Source organism: Neovison vison, chromosome 4 (genome assembly GCF_020171115.1).
Source record: "Neovison vison isolate M4711 chromosome 4, ASM_NN_V1, whole genome shotgun sequence".
Lineage (NCBI taxonomy): Eukaryota > Metazoa > Chordata > Mammalia > Carnivora > Mustelidae > Neogale > Neogale vison.
The window spans coordinates 198,917,061-198,939,354 of NC_058094.1; the positions used below are offsets into that span (position 1 = coordinate 198,917,061).

General features: G+C 36.1%; 1 protein-coding gene across 1 annotated transcript in view; it reads right to left on the reverse strand.

Moving 5' to 3' along the window:
• Positions 1-15,141: 15,141 nt before the first annotated feature.
• Positions 15,142-22,294, reverse strand: part of ASZ1 (ankyrin repeat, SAM and basic leucine zipper domain containing 1) — a 58,593-nt gene continuing 51,440 nt past the window's right edge. Inside the window, exons 11-13 of the mRNA XM_044246437.1 lie at positions 19,965-20,070; positions 19,052-19,165; positions 15,142-15,627 (exon numbers count right to left, since the gene is read on the reverse strand). Of these exons, the coding sequence (XP_044102372.1) occupies positions 15,475-15,627; positions 19,052-19,165; positions 19,965-20,070 (373 nt within the window). The 3' untranslated portion in view covers positions 15,142-15,474. The remainder of the gene's footprint in view (positions 15,628-19,051; positions 19,166-19,964; positions 20,071-22,294) is intronic.

The window sequence follows — 22,294 nt, forward strand, 5'->3', positions numbered from 1 at the left end:
CATCACCACATGTAGTTAAAATTATTTTTTTCTTGTGGTGAGAGCACTTAAGCTCTATTATATAACAACTTTCAAATATACAATACAATGTAGTTCACTATAGTCTCTGTGTTGTATGCTACATCCCTAGGACTGATTTATCTTGTAACTAGAAGTTTGTACCTTTTGACCCCCTAAACCCATTTTATCTGCTCCTCAACCCATCACTGGCAACCAGTCTGTTTGCTGTATCTCTGAGTCATTTAAAAAAAAAATTTAGATTCCACATATACATAATGATACAGTATTTTTTTGACTTATTTCACCTAGCATAATGATCTCGAGGTCCATCCATGTTGTTGCTAAAGACTAGATTTCCTTACTTTTTTTTAAGATTTTATTTATTTATTTGACAGAGATCACAAGTAGGCAGAGAGGCAGGCTGAAAGAGAGAGAAGAAGAAGCAGGCTCCCTGCCAAGCAGAGCCGGATGTGGGACTCGATCCCAGGACCATGGGATCATAACCTGAGCTGAAGGCAGAGGCTTAACCCACTGAGCCACCCAGGCACCCCATAGATTTCCTTATTTTTAATGGCTGAATAATATTCCATCTCTCTCTCTCTCTCTCTCTCTCTCTCTCTCTCTCTCTCACACACACACACACACACACACACTTTATCTCTTAATGGACACTTAGGTTGTTTTCATGTCTTGGGCATTGTGAATAATGCTGCAAGGAACATGGGAGTGCAGACGTCTTTTTGAGATAGTGATTTAATTTCCTTTGGATAAATTCCGAGAAGTGAAATTGCTGGATCATATGGTAGTTCCAATTTTATTTTTTGAGGGACATCCATACTGTATACCATAGTGGCTGTACCAGTTTACATTCATGCAAATAGTGTACAGGGGTCCCTTTTCTTCACATCCTCATTAACACTTATTTCTTGTCTTTTTTTGATATTAGTCATTACAATAGTGTAAGGTAGTATCTCACTGTGGTTTTGATTAGCATTTCCCTGATTAGTGATGTTGAGCACATTTTCTGTACCTGTTGGCCATCTGTGTGTCTTCGTTGGAATAATATCTATTAAGGTATACTTTTCTCATTTGTTAATTGGATTTTTTTCCTTTTGAGTTGCATAAGTTGTATTTTGGGTATTAATTCCTTATGAGATAAGTCACATCTCTCATTCTGTAAGTTGTTTTTTCACTTTGCTGATGGTTTTCTTTGCTGTCCCAAACCTTTTTAGTTTGATGTAGTCTTCTTATTTATTTTTGCTTTTATGGTCTTTGCTTTTGTTGTCAAATCCAGAAAGTCATCACTAAGAGCTTACCACCTATGTTTTCTTCTAGGAGTTTTATGGTTTCATGTTTTACATTCATTCTTTTGAATGTAAAACATGAATTTTGAATTGATTTTTGTGAAAACTGCAAGATAGTAGCTCAATTTCATTCTTTTGTGTGTGGCTATCCAGTTTTTCCAATACCACTGATTGAAGAGACCATCCTTTCCCTTTTGTATATCCCTGTCTCATTTGTTGTAAATTAATTGACCAAATATGTGTAGGTTTATTACTGGGCCCTATATTTTGTTCCATTGGTCTACGTGCTTTTTATGCCAAAATCATTGTTTTGGTTACTGTAGCCTTGTAATACAGTTTGAAATCAGTAAGTGTGCTGCCTCTAGCTCTATTCTTTCTCAGCATTGTTTGGCTACTTACAGTCTTTGTGGTTCCATACAAATTTTAGGATTGTTCTATTTTTGTGAAAATGCCATTAGAATTTTGATAGGGATTGCACTGAATCTATAGATTGTTTTAGTTTGCACGGACATTTCCACGTGTTAATTCTTCTAATCCATGGACATGAAATAGCTTTTTACTTACTATGCCCTCTTCAATTTCTTTCATCATTGTCTTAGTGTTTAGTGTACATGTTTTTAACCTCCTTGGTTAAATTTATTCCTGGGTATTTTATTCTTTTTAATGCAATTGTAATATGATTGTTTTTGTAATCCTCTTCCTGGTAGTTCATTAATAGTGTATAGAAATGTTATTGACTTTTATATATTGATTTTTATAAACTGAAATTTTACTGATTAAATTTATTCTAAGGGAGCCTGGATGGCTCAGTTGTTAAGCATCTGTCTTCAACTCAGGTCACTGCCTTCAGCTCAGCTCCATGGTCCTGGGATTGAGCCCTTCACTGGGCACCCAGCTCAGCAGGATGTCTGCTTCTCTCTCTCCCACTCCCCCTGCTTGTGTTCCCTCTCTTGCTATATCTCTGTCAAATAAGTAAATAAAAATCTTTTTAAAAATTATTCTAATAGTTTTTTTGGTGGAGTCTGTAGGTTATTTTATGTATAATATCAAGTCAGGTGCTTTCTTTCTTTCTGATTTGATGACTTTTTCCTTGATGACTTTTTCTTGCCTAATGCTCCACGTAGGATTTCCAGTACTATATGGGATAAAAGTGGCAAGAGTAGATATCTTTGTCTTAGAAGAAACCCTTTCATTTTTTCACTATTGAGTACACAGCTACTGTGGTTTGTCACATATGGTCTTTATTGTGTTGAGGTACATTTCCTCTCTACCCATTTTGTTGAGAATTTTAAATCAGAAATGGATGTTGAATTTTGTCAAATGCTTTTTCTCTGTCTCTTGAGATAATTATGATTTTTTAAATTCTTCATTTTGTTAATGTGATGCATCACTTTGATTTATGCATGTTGAAATATCCTTGCATCCTGGAATGAATCCAAATTGATCATCATGTGAGATCTTTTTAATGTATTATTATATTCAGTTAGCTAACATTTTGTTGAGAGTTTTTACACCTTTGTTCATCAGGGATATTGGCCTGTAATTTCTTTTCTAGTAGTGACCTTGCCCTATTTTTGTATCAGGGTAATTCTGACCTCATAAGTTTAGAAGTGTTCCCTCCTTTTCTATTTTTTTAAAGAATTTGAGTTGGATTGATAGTAATTAATCTTTAAATGTTTGCTAGAATGCCCTGGTAAATTCATATGATTTGGACTTTTGTTTGTTGGGAAGTTTTTGACTACTGATTCAATATCCTACCCAGTAGTAGGTCTGATCAGATTTTCTCTTCATGACTCAGTCTTAGTATGTTGTATGTTTCTGGGAATTCATTTATTTCTTATAAGTTTTCTAATTTGTTGGTGCATAATTATTCATGGGACTTGCATGATCCTTTGTATCTCTGTGGTATCAGTTATAACATCTCCTCTTTCATTTCTAATTTTTAGTTCTTTTTTCTTGGTGAGTCTAAAGTTTGGTTAATTTTGTTTATCTTTTCAAAGAAACAGCTCTTAGTTTCATTAATCTTTTCTATTGTCTTTTTAGTTTCTATTTCATTTATTTATTTCTTTTTTTTCTTCCTTTCACTAACTTTGGGCTTTGTTCTTCTTTTTCTAGTTCCTTGAGATATAAAATTTCTTGTTTCTTGATGTAGGCATAATCACTATGAACTTCTCTTCAGCTGTTTTGGCTGCATCCTATAAGTTTTGGTATGTTCTATTTCCATTGTTATTGATCCTGAGATATTTTCTATTTTCTGATTTCTCTTTAGATTTCTTCTTTGACCTATCGTTTTTTCAGTAGGATGATGTTTAATAGCCATGTATTTGTGGATTTTCCAGTTTTCTTAAAGCAATTGATTTCTACTTTCATACCATTTATGGTTGGAAAAATGCTTGATATGATTTCAGTCTTCTTCAATGTATGAAGACTTGTTTTGTGGACTAATATATGATCTATCCTGGAGAATGCTCCGTGTGTATTGTCCATCACTAGTAATCAGAAAAGTACAAGATTAGACGGAAACAATCAGCTTTATTGAAGCCATCATATAGGAAGAAGTTTAAGTCAGTTAATATTAAGTGTTGGTATGGCTATGGGATAAGTAATGGATACTCATAGACTGCTGATAGGTCTGTAAATTAATATAGGCTCCTTGAAGAGTAGTGTAGGAATGATGTAATAAGGCTCTCACCTGGGAACAAGGAGGTTGGATTACAAAGACACTATTTTTGAAGGTGTAGGCAGAGGAGCTGTTACCACCCTCAGACTGGAAGGAACAGGAAGTGAAGATTCCTGGAACTCAGAAGATGTGAATCTTGTCGAGGTGCAGTCCCCTTCAGTTAGGGTCACAGACAGCAGTCTTGCAGGGAGGAGAGCCAGGTGAATTCATACATGAACCTTGCTCTACTTCAGATATTCCACTGGGGTTCTCCATTGGATAAACCCAACCAAGAGTTTAAAGGTCCTTTGATGTGGTTCATAGATTCAGCTTCCCAGGGTGGTCTAGGGTGAGAGAAGATCTGGAGGGGCAAACAGAAACACCTGGCAACATCAATAGTTAATGATATTGAAAATATCTGTGCCCTACAACTAGCTATTCCACTGCTAAATATAGCTAAAGAAACTGTCATGTATATATAAAGACACATACACAAGCATGTGCAGTAATACCGTTGAGGATAAATCCAAAATAACTCAAAACTGTATCAGTGGGGGGCCAGGTTGGTAAAATGTGGGATGGACATAGGATGAAATATTATACAGCTGTTCAAAGGAATTAATTACATCTTTGCTTTTTAACATGGATGCATTGGAAAACAATGTTGAGGGAAGAAGCAAATTATAAGATGAGACAACATACGTATAACCCTGTATTAGTTGGGAATAGTTTGGGCACCATTAACAGAAAACCCAATCACAGTGATTTAATCGAAGACGGGATTATTTTTCTCACATTGAAGAGTCAGACTATCCAGAGAGGATATTTGGTATTTGGTATCAGCCCCATATCTGTGCTTAAAATTCTATCACTTCAGATTATTTGCCAATTCAGTTAACTTGGATTTTCCCATATCTTTAGTGTTAGTTTTCAAATAGACATGAAATGAGTAAACATCTTTCTAGTCAGGTGAATTTAATGAATAAAAACCTGAGAAAATGTGTACTGTTCAGGTGGATAAACTCTGGCACCTCCTTTGGTGTATAAAATGTTTCAGGGAGATGAGGTCCTCTGTGACTTGGGAAGGTAAAAGTGTGTTAGGGCAGGGATCAAGCTGACAGTCTGACCACAACTGAGTCACATACCTCCTTACACCATCCAGTCTTCATCTGTATGGAACAGTAAGAATACAAACTCCAGGTCTCTCCACTATGACAAGAGATAAGCTTGGCTTTATAGACAAATGGTTTCTACTTCTGATTTGTGGCTGCTTGTACCCCTCTGTATTTGAGTATGGTACAACCTGATAAAAAGGGAAAGGGGAAAATAAAGGGACTCTTACCAAATAATTTATCATCTGTAATACCTACTAACTGTATCTTGTGGATTGTGAATACATCTCTGTCAGTTTAGACAATTTAAGTATTTTTAGTTACATAACATTACATGATAGAAAATATTTCTTTCAAACAAAAATATGGTCCTGGCAATTAGAAAAATATGACTTTTTTTCCTCAGGTAGAGTATCATTTTTGTGTATGTAAGGCACTGTAATAAATGCTTTAGATGAGCAATAACAAATTATAGGCTACCATTTATTTAATGTATGGCATATACTAGACATTGTAGAAAATTATAAGCCTTAGTTCACTAATCCTTTAACAAACTTACAGGTTTAATTCAATAGGTTTATTGAAAATTAAATTGGTTAAATGACTGGCATACAGTAAATGCCCAGTTGAAGATAATTTTTCAGTATGATTATTATTGTTATGTTCATGTCATAGATGAAGAGGCAGAGACTTGGAGGGCTTAGCTAGCTTTCTAAAAAAAGCTGCACAGCTAGTAAGAGGTATACAAGTCTGCCTGGCCACAAATCTTCTAATTATAAAACTCTACAACCCCTTCTATGTCACTACAATAAACACTCTTAACAACAACCTTAGCTCAGGATAATCTTTATTTTTCAAATTAGGAAACTAAGTTTCAGAGAAAAAAATTACGAATAATAATCATGTATTTCATGACTTATACAAGACACTGCTGGTGACAGCTGGGGTCCTTAGGAAGCAGATACTGAGGTGAAGATTAGCATACTGGACATTTCCTTGGGAATGCTCCAGAGAGCAACACCTGTGCAAGGGAAGGGAGGAGGCAGGAGTGGACAGATTGGAGAGAGATCACAGCCTCACTGAAGACTTCAGCCAGGCCCACCAGGAGCTCTGCAGTGGGGTGGTCATTTAGGGTTATCTTGAGTTGGGATGAGGTCCCCTGTAGGTGGGACCTTTAAACCCCTAGGTTGATTAGCCATCCCTGGAAGTAGTTTCGGGGAAGCTGTTGCTTTGGGGAAGGCAGTTTGCTTTACTGGAAAAAACTCCCATAGAGGCCTGTCTGCTCCCTGCACTCACAGCGGCTGGGGAAGTAAGTCCTTTACTCCTAAAGGGAGATCTAGGAGCCACATCACAGAAGCCACTTAAGGAACCAAAACCTTACTAAGAACAAAATCTGCATCTTTTTCTTTCATGCTATAAGGCCATTCCTATTTTATCTAGAAGCTGATTTAGGGACTTTTGTAACAACTTTAATTTTTCATTTCTCCATTTTAAGTCTAGTCTTGGTTGGCTACAGCTAAACATGACTATATTAGAATACTGCCACTAATATGAAAATTAATTATAATATTAACCCTGACTGGTTACTACTGAAGATTCTAGGGGTCTCATTTTAATTCCTTACACTAGGGGCAGGAAAAAATATACATCTGCAACTCCCCAAATTGGTTTAACATTAATGAGCCTGAATCCATGATGAGAAGAAATTTACTTTAAATTAGGTCTAAATCTTTTCTAAAAGATTTCACATATTGGGAATTATGCCAGTTTTCCTTCTGTGACTGTGTTTTGTAGGTGGGCATAGTTGAGGCTTAGCCCTAACCCCACAAGGAAAGGTAAGTCAGTCTTTCACCATATTCTCAAGTGTGGGAATCTGATTAAAGAAATAAACCATTCAACCACACCTGTTCTTATGATGCAGTCTCACAGTTTTAACATTTACATCCTTGCAATAACAGTAACCCTATTGTCTCACTTAATAATAATGTATTTAGGTTTTCTGATCTCATATAAAATATATAATATATAGGTATAATGTCTTACACATACTAAGCACTCAGTAATCATTGAATGAGTTGAAATGTGATTCCTAGTAATTATGCCAAAAATATAAAATTGGCAGCAACCAAAATTAAAATCAATTCTCATACATTAGATCTCTGAATGTGAGATCAAAAGCAAAACCACTCATGAGGGGTTCAATTTGCTTAGGAAATACTGATTCTTGTAAAGCCCCTGAGGTTTTGTTTTATTTTCAGAATTCCAAATTGAATGTATTTCTGAAGAAGGCATCATTCTGAGTCAGTCTTAGAAATAATCTATTTTACAGATGAGGAAATCAAGACCCAAAGAATGTACACACTAATGACAACAGCACTGGAACCTAGGCTACTTTCTATTTCATGTGCACTGGAGAGGTGAGGGACAGGCTAGGGGGTGAGCAGGAAGAGGGAGCATGTTAACAGTGACATGGATTTCAAAAGGAAAAAAAGTAAGAGATTAAAGTGTTTGAAAGACTCCCAAGAAGAAAATTCATGGAAACAATTATGAAAGATCAGTCAAAAAGAAAAGGGTGATATTATTATTTTACTGAGAGAAGTCCAGAGATGGTACCACTCCTGAAAATGTCCTTATTTTATTTTATTTAATGATAAAGAAAATACTGTAATGCAGCATTAAAAATTTGTTCATTTTGTTTAGAATATTGATAAGATAGTCTTAACTTACAGGTACAAAAATATAATAGAACATTACTCAAATGGCTTAGAATTGGTTTCTCTAATAACTAACAAACGTGTCACATAAGTCCAGTATAACATTTTTATTGGCACTTGAAATAAATGTATTACTCATTAGTGGATGTGCCAGAAAGAAAATCCCCACCCTATTTCCACCCCCACAGAGCTACAAATTATTTATTAAGCAGCGACAGAGTGACTTGGAGTCAAACAGAAGTCATCATGGTTATCTGTGTTCTTAAAGATTAACTTTCACAGTGTTAAGATCAAAAAATGTTTCACTCTCAAATCATTCCATAAAAGAAACCAAAACTCGATTTTGCTTCTGGTGCTTGAAATTATAACTGGCTTAATTTCTGAGTGATACCCTTTTAGAATTTTAAATAGCCTGTTTTCCGTATTTACTAAATGCAGTAAATTTAAGTTAGGTATTAGCTGAAATACCTCCCACAGGAAAGCTTTCAAAATTGAGAGTGTAGCTTTGCTTTACCCATCATTTATCTAGCCCTAATGTATCCTAGTCAAGCCTAGGTGGGTCTTTCCCTTCTGTTTCCAATAGACTTTAGGTGCTCTGAGAATTTTCGGCATTGTGTGATACTAACTTAGGACTAGGTAAAGCCTACGTGAGAAGTATTTAGCTAATGTCTCTGGCTTCAAAAATTTTTTGTACACTCTTTCGGGCCAAGCACTATGCTAAGCTCATAGCAGATACCCTAGAAATATTGGTTAAGGATTTTCTCTGCCAGGATGAAAGTGTGAGGAGCAGCATGGTATTACTCCCCAGAGAAACAAATAAAAGCTAGAAAAAGCTATAAAAATACAACCTTTATTTAAAGTCTCTGGAAAGAGTCCTAAGGGCTCAGAACCAATGAGGAAAACATTTACACAAGGAAATTTACTAAAACTCGGGAAGAATATTAAATCAGGATCCATTCTCTCCCTTACAACCTGCTCCTTGCAGCCCAAGTCAGCTCAGCTTTGCAGGAGCTCCACTCTGGGCTGTCTCTCCCTTAAGCTACCAAATAAGGATTACCATATCTCATCTGGACAAGCCACCGGTTTTCTTATGCTCCCCCAACTCTGAGCTTACGTGGCTAAATTCTGGTGCATAGCTGATTGAGTTAAGGGCTTTATCCTTCCATTGAGTCCCACGGGATAATGAGTGGATCCCAGAAATTGCAGGCTAGAATACTGGGGCCTGATCTCTCTCAGGCCAGCTCACTTATAGGGCAGAGTTGTAAGAATCAACCCAGTAGACCAGAGGCTACTGCCTTACCCAGCACTCAGAAAGTGGCTCAGAGTTGCTGCCCAGGGGTAGAATCTGTCTGTAAGGAGAGCTTGAAACTTCTCCCCAAAGAACTGGCTTTATTTGAAAGAGAATGTGGAGAAAATCAAGCCTAAGGTCATCCTCAAAGACAATAGATTTTCTTTTTTTTAAAGATTTTATTTATTTATTTGACAGAGAGAGAGAGAGATCACAAGTAGGCAGAAAGGCAGGCAGAGAGAGAGAGGAGGAAGCAGGCTCCCTGCCGAGCAGAGAGCCCAATGTGATATGGGGCTCAGTCCCAGGACCCCGGGATCATGACCTGAGCAGAGGCTTAACCCACTGAGCTACCCAGGTGCCCCAAAGACAATAGCTTTTTACTTTTTAAAATTTTATTATGTTATTTACCATACAGTACATCATTGGTTTTTGATGTAGTATTCCACGATTCATTGTTTGCGTGTAACACCCAGTGCCCCATACAATACATGTTCTTAATCAGGAGCAACAAGCTAAACCCGAGGCCAGCTAGTTCACCAGAGGGAAAGAAACAGCTAAGAATGGCCCTCCCCTGGTTGGGGTAAACCTCAAAATCTGACTTTCTATCAGACTGCAGGGCACTTCACGCCCCAGGGCATGCCATGTGAGCAATCAACCAGTAATTAGTGGAACCTGAGGGTTGGGTGTAATAACAAATGTGGAAGACAGCCTATCAGAATAATCAGAAAAGGAGACAGTTAAAAAGGGCCCAGGAACTTAGAAGCCTCGAGAGATTCCAACATGTTAAGAGGTACATGTGGTGAATCCTAGAGCAACCATGAAGAAAATAACAAAAAAATATGGTGAAAAAATCATTAAAAGACGTTTTTCTATGTAAGTCATATAGAAAACAAGAGTAAAATGATAGACATTTCTGTCCAGTATACCAATAATACACAAATAGTAACAGGAATGTGGGTGGATTAAACAATCAAAAGGCAGAGGCTGTCTATAAATTAAGACAACTCTTAGTTGTAACTCTGTGACCTTCGACTAGATTGGTGAACTACAGGTTCGGGGGGCTAAATCTAGGCAACCACCTGTTTTTCTAAGTAAAATTTTCTTGTACCACACTCACTTCCATTCATTTACGTATTGCCTACAGGTGCTTCTGCACTGCAATAGCTCTGTTAAGAAGTTGTGACAAACCGCATGACCTGTAAAGCCTAACATATGGACTATCTGGCCCTTTACAAGAAAGTCTGCTGACTAAACTAAAGGAAAACTAACTAAAGGAAACCCAGTTTGGAAGTTCTTCTTTAACTAATTCTATTCCCAAGGGCAGTAAAAAGCAAGACCATCATTTAAGATGAGATGAGCAGGAGGTCTTAGAACTTTGAGGACAGAGAATCATTAAGTAGTTATCCAGTGAGAAAGCTGGTAGACATACTGGGGAAATCGAATAGAGTTGCCAGGTGGCACTAAGCACCCCACTTACGGAAAGTGGCAAGTATGCATGCTTATCTTTCTTTGAAAGAGGTGTTTTAAATGGATTATTTGGGTTCCAAAGCTGATTCTAAGATATAGGAACATTTTTGATCCCAACTAATTCAAAATTAAATACTAGTTAATTAAAGTTTTTCTACTTTCAACTGCACAGAATTAACACTTGATTTACATTTCTGTGTGGTTTTAGAGGGGTCACTGTAGGAATTATTTTAAGAAGAGAAGAAAAATGATTTGTACGATCCTGTAAAAGAATGACTATTCCAGAAGATACACCCCTCTTACGTTAAAGCACTATAATTAAGTCAAGAGGGTAGGAAGAGGCTTATTATACTCTAGGTAAAATTAGCAATTTTTAAGTGATGAGGAAAAGCTAATTTATTCTGTTGATACTTTATGCATGAAGAAGGAGTTTTTTAAAAAGATTTATTTGAGAGAGAGAGAAAGTATAAGCAGGGGGAGGAGCAGAAGGAGGAGGACTCACTGCTGGGTAGGTAGCCTGATGCGGGACTCACTCAGTCCCGGGACCCTGGGATCAAGATCTGAGCCAAAGATAGACACTTAACTGACTGAGCCACCCAGGCACCCCTGAAGAAACAATTTAATCACAACAAATGTTGGCCTATTTATTTTCAGTCTGAAAATTATACTATATTTGTCAAGGAAGTAAAAACATACTTAGAATATGCAGATAAAATGGACTTTACAGTATTTCTTTTCCTTGAATAACTAATTATGAAGTACATGGGGGCAGATCACTATTTTAAGGACTATAGTAATCTCTTTGGAAAGCAAATATTTGATCAGTTTGCATTTCATAGTTCATGCTAGTATTTGAGAGATGCATACAGTTTGGTTTGATTAGAGGAAAAAGACCATGACCTATTCAGCCATAGACAAGATCATCTTTAAGATAAACTGAGGTGAAAGACTACTGTTAAATAATCAGGTAGTATGTCTGTTTTGTTTTGTTTTTAAGGAAACTAACTTCTGTTTGCCTAAGTGTGCTAGGAGTGAAACAGTGATCTGTGTTGAAAGAAGAACCTATTCTATCCTAGTCTAGTTTAGTTCTAAGTCTCGAGCCCATTTAAATTGAGGGGTATCAGAAAAAAAAAAAAGTCTTGCTATGGAACTTAGGATAAAATATCAGACACCAGTTTCTTCCAGTGATAAATGGTGGAGTATATTCTCAGAAAAGGAACGATGTAAGTCTTGCTGCTTTGATACATACAAGAGCAAAAATGACCACTAATTATAGTTCCTTATGCTACTCTTATTTTCTATAATTTTTTCCTTTTGCTTGAGGTTTACCTTTCAGCAGTTGTAGATCAACTGTAACTGTTCTAAGTATGGTAGTAAGTCAAGACAGATGTAACTATTATATTCCTGTGAAATTGGGCCTGACCTTTTATACCTTCACTTTTAAAATCTAAGTATCATCATCTTGATTTCGAAAAACCAAAACCATGTATTACATTTCTTTAGATTGATATGAGAAATTATTTGCCACATGCTACTCAGTTTCAAAACATCTTTAAGAATGTTACACACAGGGGCCCCTGGTGGCTCAGTCGTTGGGTGTCTGCCTTCAGCTCAGGTCATGATCCCAGGGTCCTGGGATCGAGCCCTGCATTGGGCTTCCTGCTTGGCAGGAAACCTGCTTCTCCCTCTCCCCCTCCCCCTGCTTGTGTTGTCTCTTCCCCTGTCAAATAAATAAATGAAATCTTAAAAAAAAAAAAAAAAAAAAGTTACACATATTACATATCATAGTTCCTATGAATGCATTACATAAAAAATTTTAAGGTACTTTGTGCTTTCTATACTATTTTCTAAATTTTCTTTTATAATTTACATTTGAAATATTCTAAGTTTTTAATCCATAATTCAAAATTCTCACCCATTAAAAAATTTTAAATCATTTTTTAAAATTTATATTCAGCATAACAGTATTGTTTTTGTACCACACCCAGTGCTCCATGCAATCCGTGCCCTCTCTAATACCCACCACCTGGTTCCCCCAACCTCCCACTCCCCCCAACACTTCAAACCCCTCAGAATGTTTTTCAGAGTCCATAGTCTCTCATGGTTCACCTCCCCTTCCAATTTCCCCCAACTTCCTTCTCCTAACTCCCCATGTCCTCCATGGTATTTGTTATGCTCCACAAATAAGTGAAACCATATGATAATTGACTCTGCTTGACTTATTTCACTCAGCATAATCTCTTCCAGTCCTGTCCATGTTGCTACAAAAGTTGGGTATTCATCCTTTCTGACGGAGGCATAATACTCCATAGTGTATATGGACCACATCTTCCTTATCCATTCGTCCGCTGAAGGGCATCTTGGTTCTTTCCACAGTTTGGTGACCGTGGCCATTGCTGCTATAAACATTGGGGTACAGATGGCCCTTCTTTTCACTACATCTGTATCTTTGGGATAAATACCCAGTAGTGCAATTGCAGGGTCATAGGGAAGTTCTATTTTTAATTTCTTGAGGAATCTCTACACTGTTCTCCAAAGAGGCTGCACCAACTTGCATTCCCACCAACAGTGTAAGAGGGTTCCCCTTTCTCCATATCCCCTCCAACACATGTTGTTTCCTGTCTTGCTAATTTTGGCCATTCTAACTGGTGTAAGGTGATACTCAATGTGGTTTTAATTTGAATCTCCCTGATGGCTAGTGATGATGAACATTTTTTCATGTGTCTGATAGCCATTTGTATGTCTTGATTGGAGAAATGTCTGTTCATGTCTTCTGCCCATTTTTTGATATGATTATCTGTTTTGTGTGTGTTGAGTTTGAGGAGTTCTTTATAGATCCTGGATATCAACCTTTTGTCTGTACTGTCATTTGCAAATATCTTCTCCCATTGCATGGGTTGCCTCTTTGTTTTCTTGACTGTTTCCTTTGCGAGATCAGGAACAAGACAAGAATGCCCACTCTCACCACTCTTGTTCAACATAGTGTTAGAAGTCCTAGCAACAGCAATCAGACAACAAAGAGAAATAAAAGGTATCCAAATTGGCAATGAAGAAGTCAAATTCTCTCTCTTCGCAGATGACATGATTCCTTATATGGAAAACCCAAAAGACTCCACCCCCCAACTACTAGAACTCATACAGCAATTCATAACGTGGCAGGATACAAAGTCAATGTACAGAAATCTGTGGCTTTCTTATACACTAACAATGAAAATACAGAAAGGGAAATTAGAGAATCGATTCCATTTACTATAGCACCAAGAACCATAAGATACCTGGGAATAAACCTAACCAAAGAGGTAAAGGATCTGTACTCGAGGAACTACAGAACACTCATGAAAGAAATTGAAGAAGACACAAAAAGATGGAAGGCCATTCCCTGCTCTTGGATCGGAAGAATAAACATTGTTAAAATGTCTATACTGCCTAGAGCAATCTATACTTTTAATGCCATTCTGATCAAAATTCCACTGGTATTCTTCAAAGAGCTGGAGCAAATAATCCAAAAATTTGTATGGAACCAGAAGAGACCCCGAATTGCTACAGAAATGTTGAAAAACAAAAATAAAACTGGGGGCATCACGTTACCTGATTTCAAGCTTTACTACAAAGCTGTGATCACCAGGACAGCATGGTACTGGCATAAAAACAGACATATAGACCAGTAGAACAGAGTAGAGAGCCCTATGGTCAAATAATCTTCGATAAAAACAGGAAAAAATATACAGTGGCAAAAAGACAGTCTCTTCAATAAATGGTGCTGGAAAAACTGGGCAGCTGTATGTAGAAGAATGAAACTCAGCCATTCTCTTACACCGTACACAAAGATAAACTCAAAATGGATAAAAGACCTCAATGTGAGACAGGACTCCATCAGAATCCTAGAGGAGAACATAGGCAGTAATCTTTTCGATATCAGCCACAGCAACTTCTTTCAAGATATGTCTCCAAAGGCAAAGGAAACAAAAGCCAAAATAAACTTCTGGGACTTCATCAAAATCAAAAGCTTCTGCACAGCAAAGGAAACAGTCAAGAAAACAAAGAGGCAACCCACGGAATGGGAGAAGATATTTGCAAATGACAGTACAGACAAAATTTTTACATTTTATTCTTATCTTTTGCATTCTCTGAAATAATTTCAAAATTATTAATTTCCTAATGTTATATAACCAAAAAATTTAAATGAATTCCTTATAATAATGGAAGAGAAAAATAAGGACTAAAAAAAGGGTACTAACTTATGAACATTTTACAAATTCTGTATAAGATTCACTGTGACAAAGGAACATTTTTAAAAATCATTTTATTTTTTTCATCATAAGTGCCCTGTTTAAGCCCCATCAACTATTTCCGCCATCTCCCACCCACCTCTGGTAGCCACCTGTGTATTCTTTACAGTTAAAAAACAGCAACACACTGTTTTTTTTTTTTTTTTAAAGATTTTATTTATTTAGTTGACAGACAAAGATCACAAGTAGGCAGAGAGGCAGACAGAGAGAGAAGAGGAAGCAGGCTCCCCACTGAGCAGAGAGCCCGATGCGGGGCTGGATCCCAGGACCCTGGATCATGACCTGAGCCAAAGGCAGAGGCTTTAACCCACTGAGCCACCCACACGCCCCCACACTGCTTTTAAATGTCAAAGAATATTAGATAAAACTTCTATTTTGAATGTGATTTAGAATCATAGAATCAAACTTGAGAATCACTTGTAATTTACTACTTGATCAAAATTAACATAACAGTATAGAAAATTATGTTTTTAACTCAAACTGACAAACCATCTTCTAAAGAAACTTTTTGCTCTATGCAATCATAATTTCTCCTATGGAGTATCAACAAATGATGTAGTTCTACTGTGCCAGAAATAGTTAAAAGCAACATTCGTAGGTAATTTGAATTATACATACATTATTCAAAACAAATGTTATGGTTATTTTCTCTGCAAGGTTAGCTTGCAAACAAAAAGAAGAAACCCAACTCCGCATACTGCAATAGCTGTCCTCTTCAAAATTTTGCTATTCCATGTTGATACTTCTTCCATTAATGGAATGTGAGTTGGATCATTTTCTCGCTCATTTTGCAACTAATATTTAGTATAAGAAAATGAAAAGAGTTAATGTACAGTACACTGAAAAATACCTTTGATTTTTAAAAATAAAATATCCATGTTAATTCAGTTGATGTAGAGGCAGCCACTGCAAGATTTCCATGGAAGATTTAAAGTGAACACATACGTCTTAAAAAACCATCTTTTTTGCCAAGGATCCCATCATGATGAATTAGTTTCACATTAAGAATAAATGCTTTGATAGATTACTACATTTTAAAATCATTTTTTATGATTTTTTTTATTTTTACCTACAAGCAATGTAAATTGCTATTTTTCCCTCTGTATTTAAATATTAAATATTAAATGATTTCTTAACAATAAAGTAAACCATTCTTATACCTACAACACATAAAATTTATCAAAAACTAGAGGATTTGATGCTATTGCTAGAAGCTTAATCCTTTATTTAAATATAATTGTAGGAACAAATACTAACAAAAACTTAAGTGGCTCTTTTAGGACTTCTTAGCAATGAAAGCACATGACCCAGTCAGTTTCTGAATACTCCTACAGAACTCTGTTGCTAAAGAAGGCCCCCCAACCATGTGTGTGGGTTGTGTGTATGTGTAGGAGAGACAGAAAGAAGAGAGAGATAGTTGATGGGGGAGGAGCAGAAGGAGGAGAATGAGCAGAAGCCAAAAGATCTTTAAAAGATAAAAAGAATCAGGCACATTTATAGAGTGATATATACTAGAAACATCCTGGGCTAGAGTGGTGACATAGATGTTTCCAACATTAGCAAGAATAACTACATCTAAAATCTACAGTGTAAATATTTAATTTAAAAAGCTTGCAAAATTAATTTTAAATTTACAGCACAAAACAGACTTCAATGCCAATCTCCTTAATACTGTCTTCTTGGCCTGACTTCCAAATGGCTTCATTCAGTAACAGATTCCTTTTTGACACTGATGCTCCATTTACTGAATCCCGAGACAGCCATTCCTTTTATTAACCAATTACTTAGAATGACCCTTTCTGACAGGAGCCTGTCAGTGTGTTGCTTTGAAAGAGAGTGATGTGGTGTTAAAGTCTAGCCTTGACCTCTCCTACCCTCTCTCTATGTTACCTCCATACACTTATCTATGGTAACCCATATTTTTTAAAAATTTGCTTCAGTTATTATTGGTAAACTGAAGTATCATAAGCTTAATAGGCATAACAGCATATTCCCAAATCTGGAAGCCTAAATCAGTTCCCTAAATCAAATCTCATGGTGATTACTACTTTAGACTAATCCAGAAAAACCAGTATAAAGCTTGCTCAAAAATTAAGACTTTCCTGACCAAAGAACTGTATCTGCCATTATTATAAACCAATAAATGTATTTTCAAGACTTGTTCTTATATAGAAATATATAAATTTGAGGTAGAGAAGGCCACAGAAAAAAGACTTTATATTTAGCTAAAGAAAGCTAAGGTTTCTCCTTATAGGTACACATTATTAAAATAAATATCATGGTACCTGATTGAATTATTTATGTTTTAGAGTCAAAGTCACCCCTAAAGCAGTGCTTCTTAATTTCATTCTTTTTTTTTTTTTTTAAAGATTTTATTTATTTATTTGACAGAGAGAGATCACAAGTAGGCAGAGAGGCAGGCAGAGAGAAAGGAAGGGAAGCAGGCTCCCTGCTGAGCAGAGAGCCCGACGCGGGACTCGATCCCAGGACCCTGAGATCATGACCTCAGCCGAAGGCAGCGACTTAACCCACTGAGCCACCCAGGCGCCCTAATTTCATTCTTTTAGGAAAAACCTGTCCTCTCTCTCTTATTTCATCTCAGTCTTCTTCGCCCTCCCCAGATGTTTTTAGTTTATCTTGGAGAAAACAAATAATTACCAGTCCTGAGGAAAGATGTCTTGGGGGAATTTCCTACACTAAACATTAAAGGATGATGCTTTGCAGGAAGTATCTTTACATAGTCCATCCAAATTTCCCCTGGATCGTCATGAAAAATACCACACTACATAAAATCAGTAGGATTTTCCTTCACTTCTTCAAGATGATGAAGGTAGTGAAGATGATTGGTGCTATAATTCTCATGCTGTCAACAAGTTCAGAAAGTAGAAAATTAGATTTTTATATGAGAAAGTTTGTTTGAAGAGTGGTATGGATTAAAGGAACACAAAAGTGGAAGGAGTGTAGTTAGGAGACTAATGGGTAGCACAGTTGCCTGACATATAGTAGACACTTATGATTGTGAATGAATAAATGTCAGAGCTAATACAACTTCTAAGATGCCTCCTTCTCTAGAAAAGAGGTATTGTCTACAAGAATTCTGAGATATACTGCTCATTTGGCCCATTTAAAATTTCTTTATTCCCTTATTATTTTGTAAAATTTGCTTCACCATTTTCTACTCACTTTTAAAAAAGACTCCTTTAACCGAACACATGTTCATAGCTAGGATGACAAATTACCTGGAACATGTATAAAGTTGATTTTGAGAAGAACCTTTTCTGATAAAATATTAATGAAAATATCAAATGACTTATGGGTTGAACCTATACAAATTTAAAGAATAATCTGACATTCACTTCAGCTATTTCATAAAAAATTATAGATACCAAAGATATTTATTAAATAGAGTAGGAGAACTCAGAAGTGAGTTCTTGAGTCAAATGAAAGTGTTTTCCTTTATTACATATCTTCAACAGAGTTCCCGATTTCAGCAACTTAGATCTTGTTATAGCCAATTTTCTTAAGAGGAGGGGAAATCATCTGTCCTTAAATCCAGATATATAGTTCTACATGAATACAGAAACACCACCAAAAAAAGCCCATACCCTTTAAGAAAGTTTAGAAAATAGAATATTTCATCTAAAAATCTATCTCATCAACAGAACTGATAAACATGTCATTTTCATAATTTTTCATCTGCATATTTATATGTAAGAGAGACTGTAGCTTCACATCTTTAACATGGTAATACTTGATTTTCATTATATTTTTTTGACTGCATATCATTATAACAAATGGGTGTACCATAATTAGTTAAATCATTCTCCTGGCATAGGACATTATGGCACATACAATTTTGGAATCATTAAATTATTGATAGATACAAATATCTATACGGTTCTTGGCACATGTTGCCAAACTGTTTCTGAAAGGGGTTGTGACATCAGTCTCACATGAAAATAGCAACTTAGTGAATACCCAGGAGTGGGTATGATGACACATTCTACCTTGCTAATTTAAAAGATGAAAATCATAGATCCTGTTCTTTTAGTCTGCATTTCTATAATAACCCACAAAGTTTGTTTCTTATATTTCTTCATTCTTTCTTTCCTTTTTCCAGTTGTCTAGTGGGAGCTTAAGTTGCTCTTGTCAGAACTGCTTCATCATCTGACATATTATTTGTGTATCATTTCCCCTTTTAAAATATTAAATACATACCTTCTGAATTAAATCTTTTAGTTTGCAGACCTCTTTACTCAAATCTTCAACATTACTAACCAGTTCTTCACAAACTGAAGTAAAATTCCGGGGAGAAGCCCATTCTAGTACTATCTGTGGATATTTTCAAAAGTCACATTTTAAAGAATGGGAAATGACAGTTTATAACTTTGTATCTACAAAAATTACACAGTATTCTCACCCATTAAATTATGAAACTGAAAAGCATTTTTTGTTCAGGATAAATTCTGACGCCAAAAAGAAGTTAGTGACTTTATATAGTCACATCAGTTTCTTGAATACATTTATAAAATATATGTATATATGACTTTATGGAGACTAATATTTAGTAATAATAGAATTTATGGTGAACAAATAAATTCATGAAGGTTTTAAGAATGATAAGACTCCTATATTATTGTTAACATAAAAATCAGAGGAAAACAAGTGCATTAAGTATTTTTCACTATAAACAAATAGTTAAAACCAAATCACATGAAAAACTCTACAAAAAAAGTTTGCTTTTACAGGTCACTTACACTTTCTCTATTTAACTTTTCCTTCATTAGCAAACCTTATATTGATATGGTTTTTAATAACACTCAACACATTGTTTTGTTTCAACTTTCACTCGGGTCTCTTGTCACTTTATATTTTAAACAACTATATTCCCTTTAAGAAATGTTAAGCTCAATACACAGATCAGTTTAATTTTTGGTCTAACTCATTTTCCTTTACTTGAACACAGTTCTTTAATTAATTAGTATATAAAGGAGTAATAATTAAACATATTGACTTATTTACATTTTATGTGACTTACAATTTTACCAGACCACTGTTTAGAGAATTATCACTAACTTATCTGGAATGTTCTTCAGCACTCATAATTTTCTTAACGAGTTTTATAGAATACCTTGTGAGAATTTACAGGCAACTCAGTTATGATATTCTGTACAGCTGTTATTAAATGGCCACACTGTTTGTTTAATTTCAGAAGAAAGTTGAGGAACTCATCACCACTAAAGAGAGGAAACAAACAAATAGGAATCATTAATATGAGCAATTTACTTCATTTTACTGGGTTAGTTACTCATTGTCTAGTCATAATATTTACTATATTCTTTAAAAATATTTATAGAATAGCTAATCTGTATTAGCTATGAATTAGACACTGGGTAAACAAAGAAACAAGTCTCTAATCTTGAGGATCTCGAGCTTCAGCAGGAGAGGTAGACACAGAATTATAATCTCATTATTCAAAGGCACATATAAAGAAGGAATATAAAACTATCAATATTGAGTATCTATTACATGAAGGCAATGCACTGGTTATTTTACATTTACCATTCTTTAATTCCTCCTTACAACTCCTATAATGCAGATGTTAACATTAGCTTATAGCTGAGACACCTAAAACTTGGAGATAATGAACTTAGTATAATGGGAATAGAGAATTTGTAATGCTTCACAGAGATGGTACTTGAATATAAATTTATACAGTCTTTTTTCTTTTTTAAAGATTTTATTTATTTATTTGACAGAGCGAGATCACAAGCAGGCAGAGAGGCAGGCAGAGAGAGAGGAGGAAGCAGGCTCCCTGCTGAGCAAAGAGCCCGATGCGGGCCTCGATCCCAGGACCATGAGATCATGACCTGAGCCGAAGGCAACGGCTTAACCCACTGAGCCACCCAGGCGCCCTAAATTTATACAGTCTTAATGAATAAAAGGAAAATACATAGCCTTCTTGTGATGCATAATTTTCAGGGCCACTGAATATTGCCAAGCATGTTGTAAAAATCGCAACCCTACAGTATGCATTCATCATATACTGTGTGGTTGGCTGCCCCTTCTTCATCCCAGAACTCTACAATACACCTCCTGTTAGAATATCTCTCTCTTTTCCCTGTGCCATAAGAGCAACATGTCCTGGCTGGGGCTGTTTCTCCAGCCTATTCTCAGAATAATAATAATAAGGAGATCAATTTCAGGTGCAGCCATGACACATGTGCTCAAGAAATACATTTTGTTATTATAAATCATTTAGAAGTTATTTTTTTAAATGTAGTGCTTTTATTTTTATTTATTTTATTTTTAATTGGGATGGATTAAAAAGAGGCACAAAGGAACTTTCTGGGATGACAAAAGTTATTTCTTACTGCAGCATGACATGGTGTAAATTAAAACAAAAGGCCATGTTTTAAAAGTGTGAAGTTAAGTATTGGGATAAAATTTAGCACCAAGAACCGTAAGATATCTGGGAATAAACCTAACCAAAGAGGTAAAGGATCTGTACTCGAGGAACTACAGAACGCTCATGAAAGAAATTAAAGAAGACACAAAAAGATGGAAGAGCATTCCATGCTCATGGATCGGAAGAATAAACATTGTTAACATGTCTATACTGCCCAGAACAATCTATACTTTCAATGCCATCCCAACCAAAATTCCACTGGCATTCTTCAAAGAGCTGGCACAAACAATCCTAAAATTTGTATGGAACCAGAGGAGACCCCAAATCGCTAAGGAAATGTTGAAAAAGAAAAACAAAACAAGGGCGTCACGTTGCCTGATTTCAAGCTTTACTACAAAGCTGTGATCACCAAGACAGCATGGTACTGGCACAAAAACAGACATATAGACCATGGAACAAAGTAGAGAACCCAGATATGGACCCTCAATTCTATGGTCAAATAATCTTCAACAAAGCACAGTGGAAAAAAGACAGTCTCTTCAATAAATGGTGCTGGGAAAATTGGACAGCTATGTGCATAGAAGAATGAAACTCAACCATTCTCTTACACCATACACAAAGATAAACTCAGAATGGATAAAAGAGGGGCGCCTGGGTGGCTCAGTGGGTTAAGCCGCTGCCTTCGGCTCAGGTCATGATCTCAGGGTCCTGGGATCGAGTCCCGCATCGGGCTCTCTGCTCGGCGGGGAGCCTGCTTCCTTCTCTCTCTCTCTATCTCTCTCTACCAACCTCTCCATCTACTTGTGATTTCTCTCTGTCAAATAAATAAATAAAAAATCTTTAAAAAAAAAAAAAAGAATGGATAAAAGACCTCAACATAAGGCAGGAATCTATCAAAATCCTAGATGAGAACATAGGCAGTAACCTCTCTGACATCAGCCACAGCAACTTCTTTCAAGGTGTGTCTCCAAAGGCAAAGGAAACAAAAGCAAAAATGAACTTTTGTGACTTCATCAAGATAAAAAGCTTCTTTCTGCACAGCAAAGGAAACA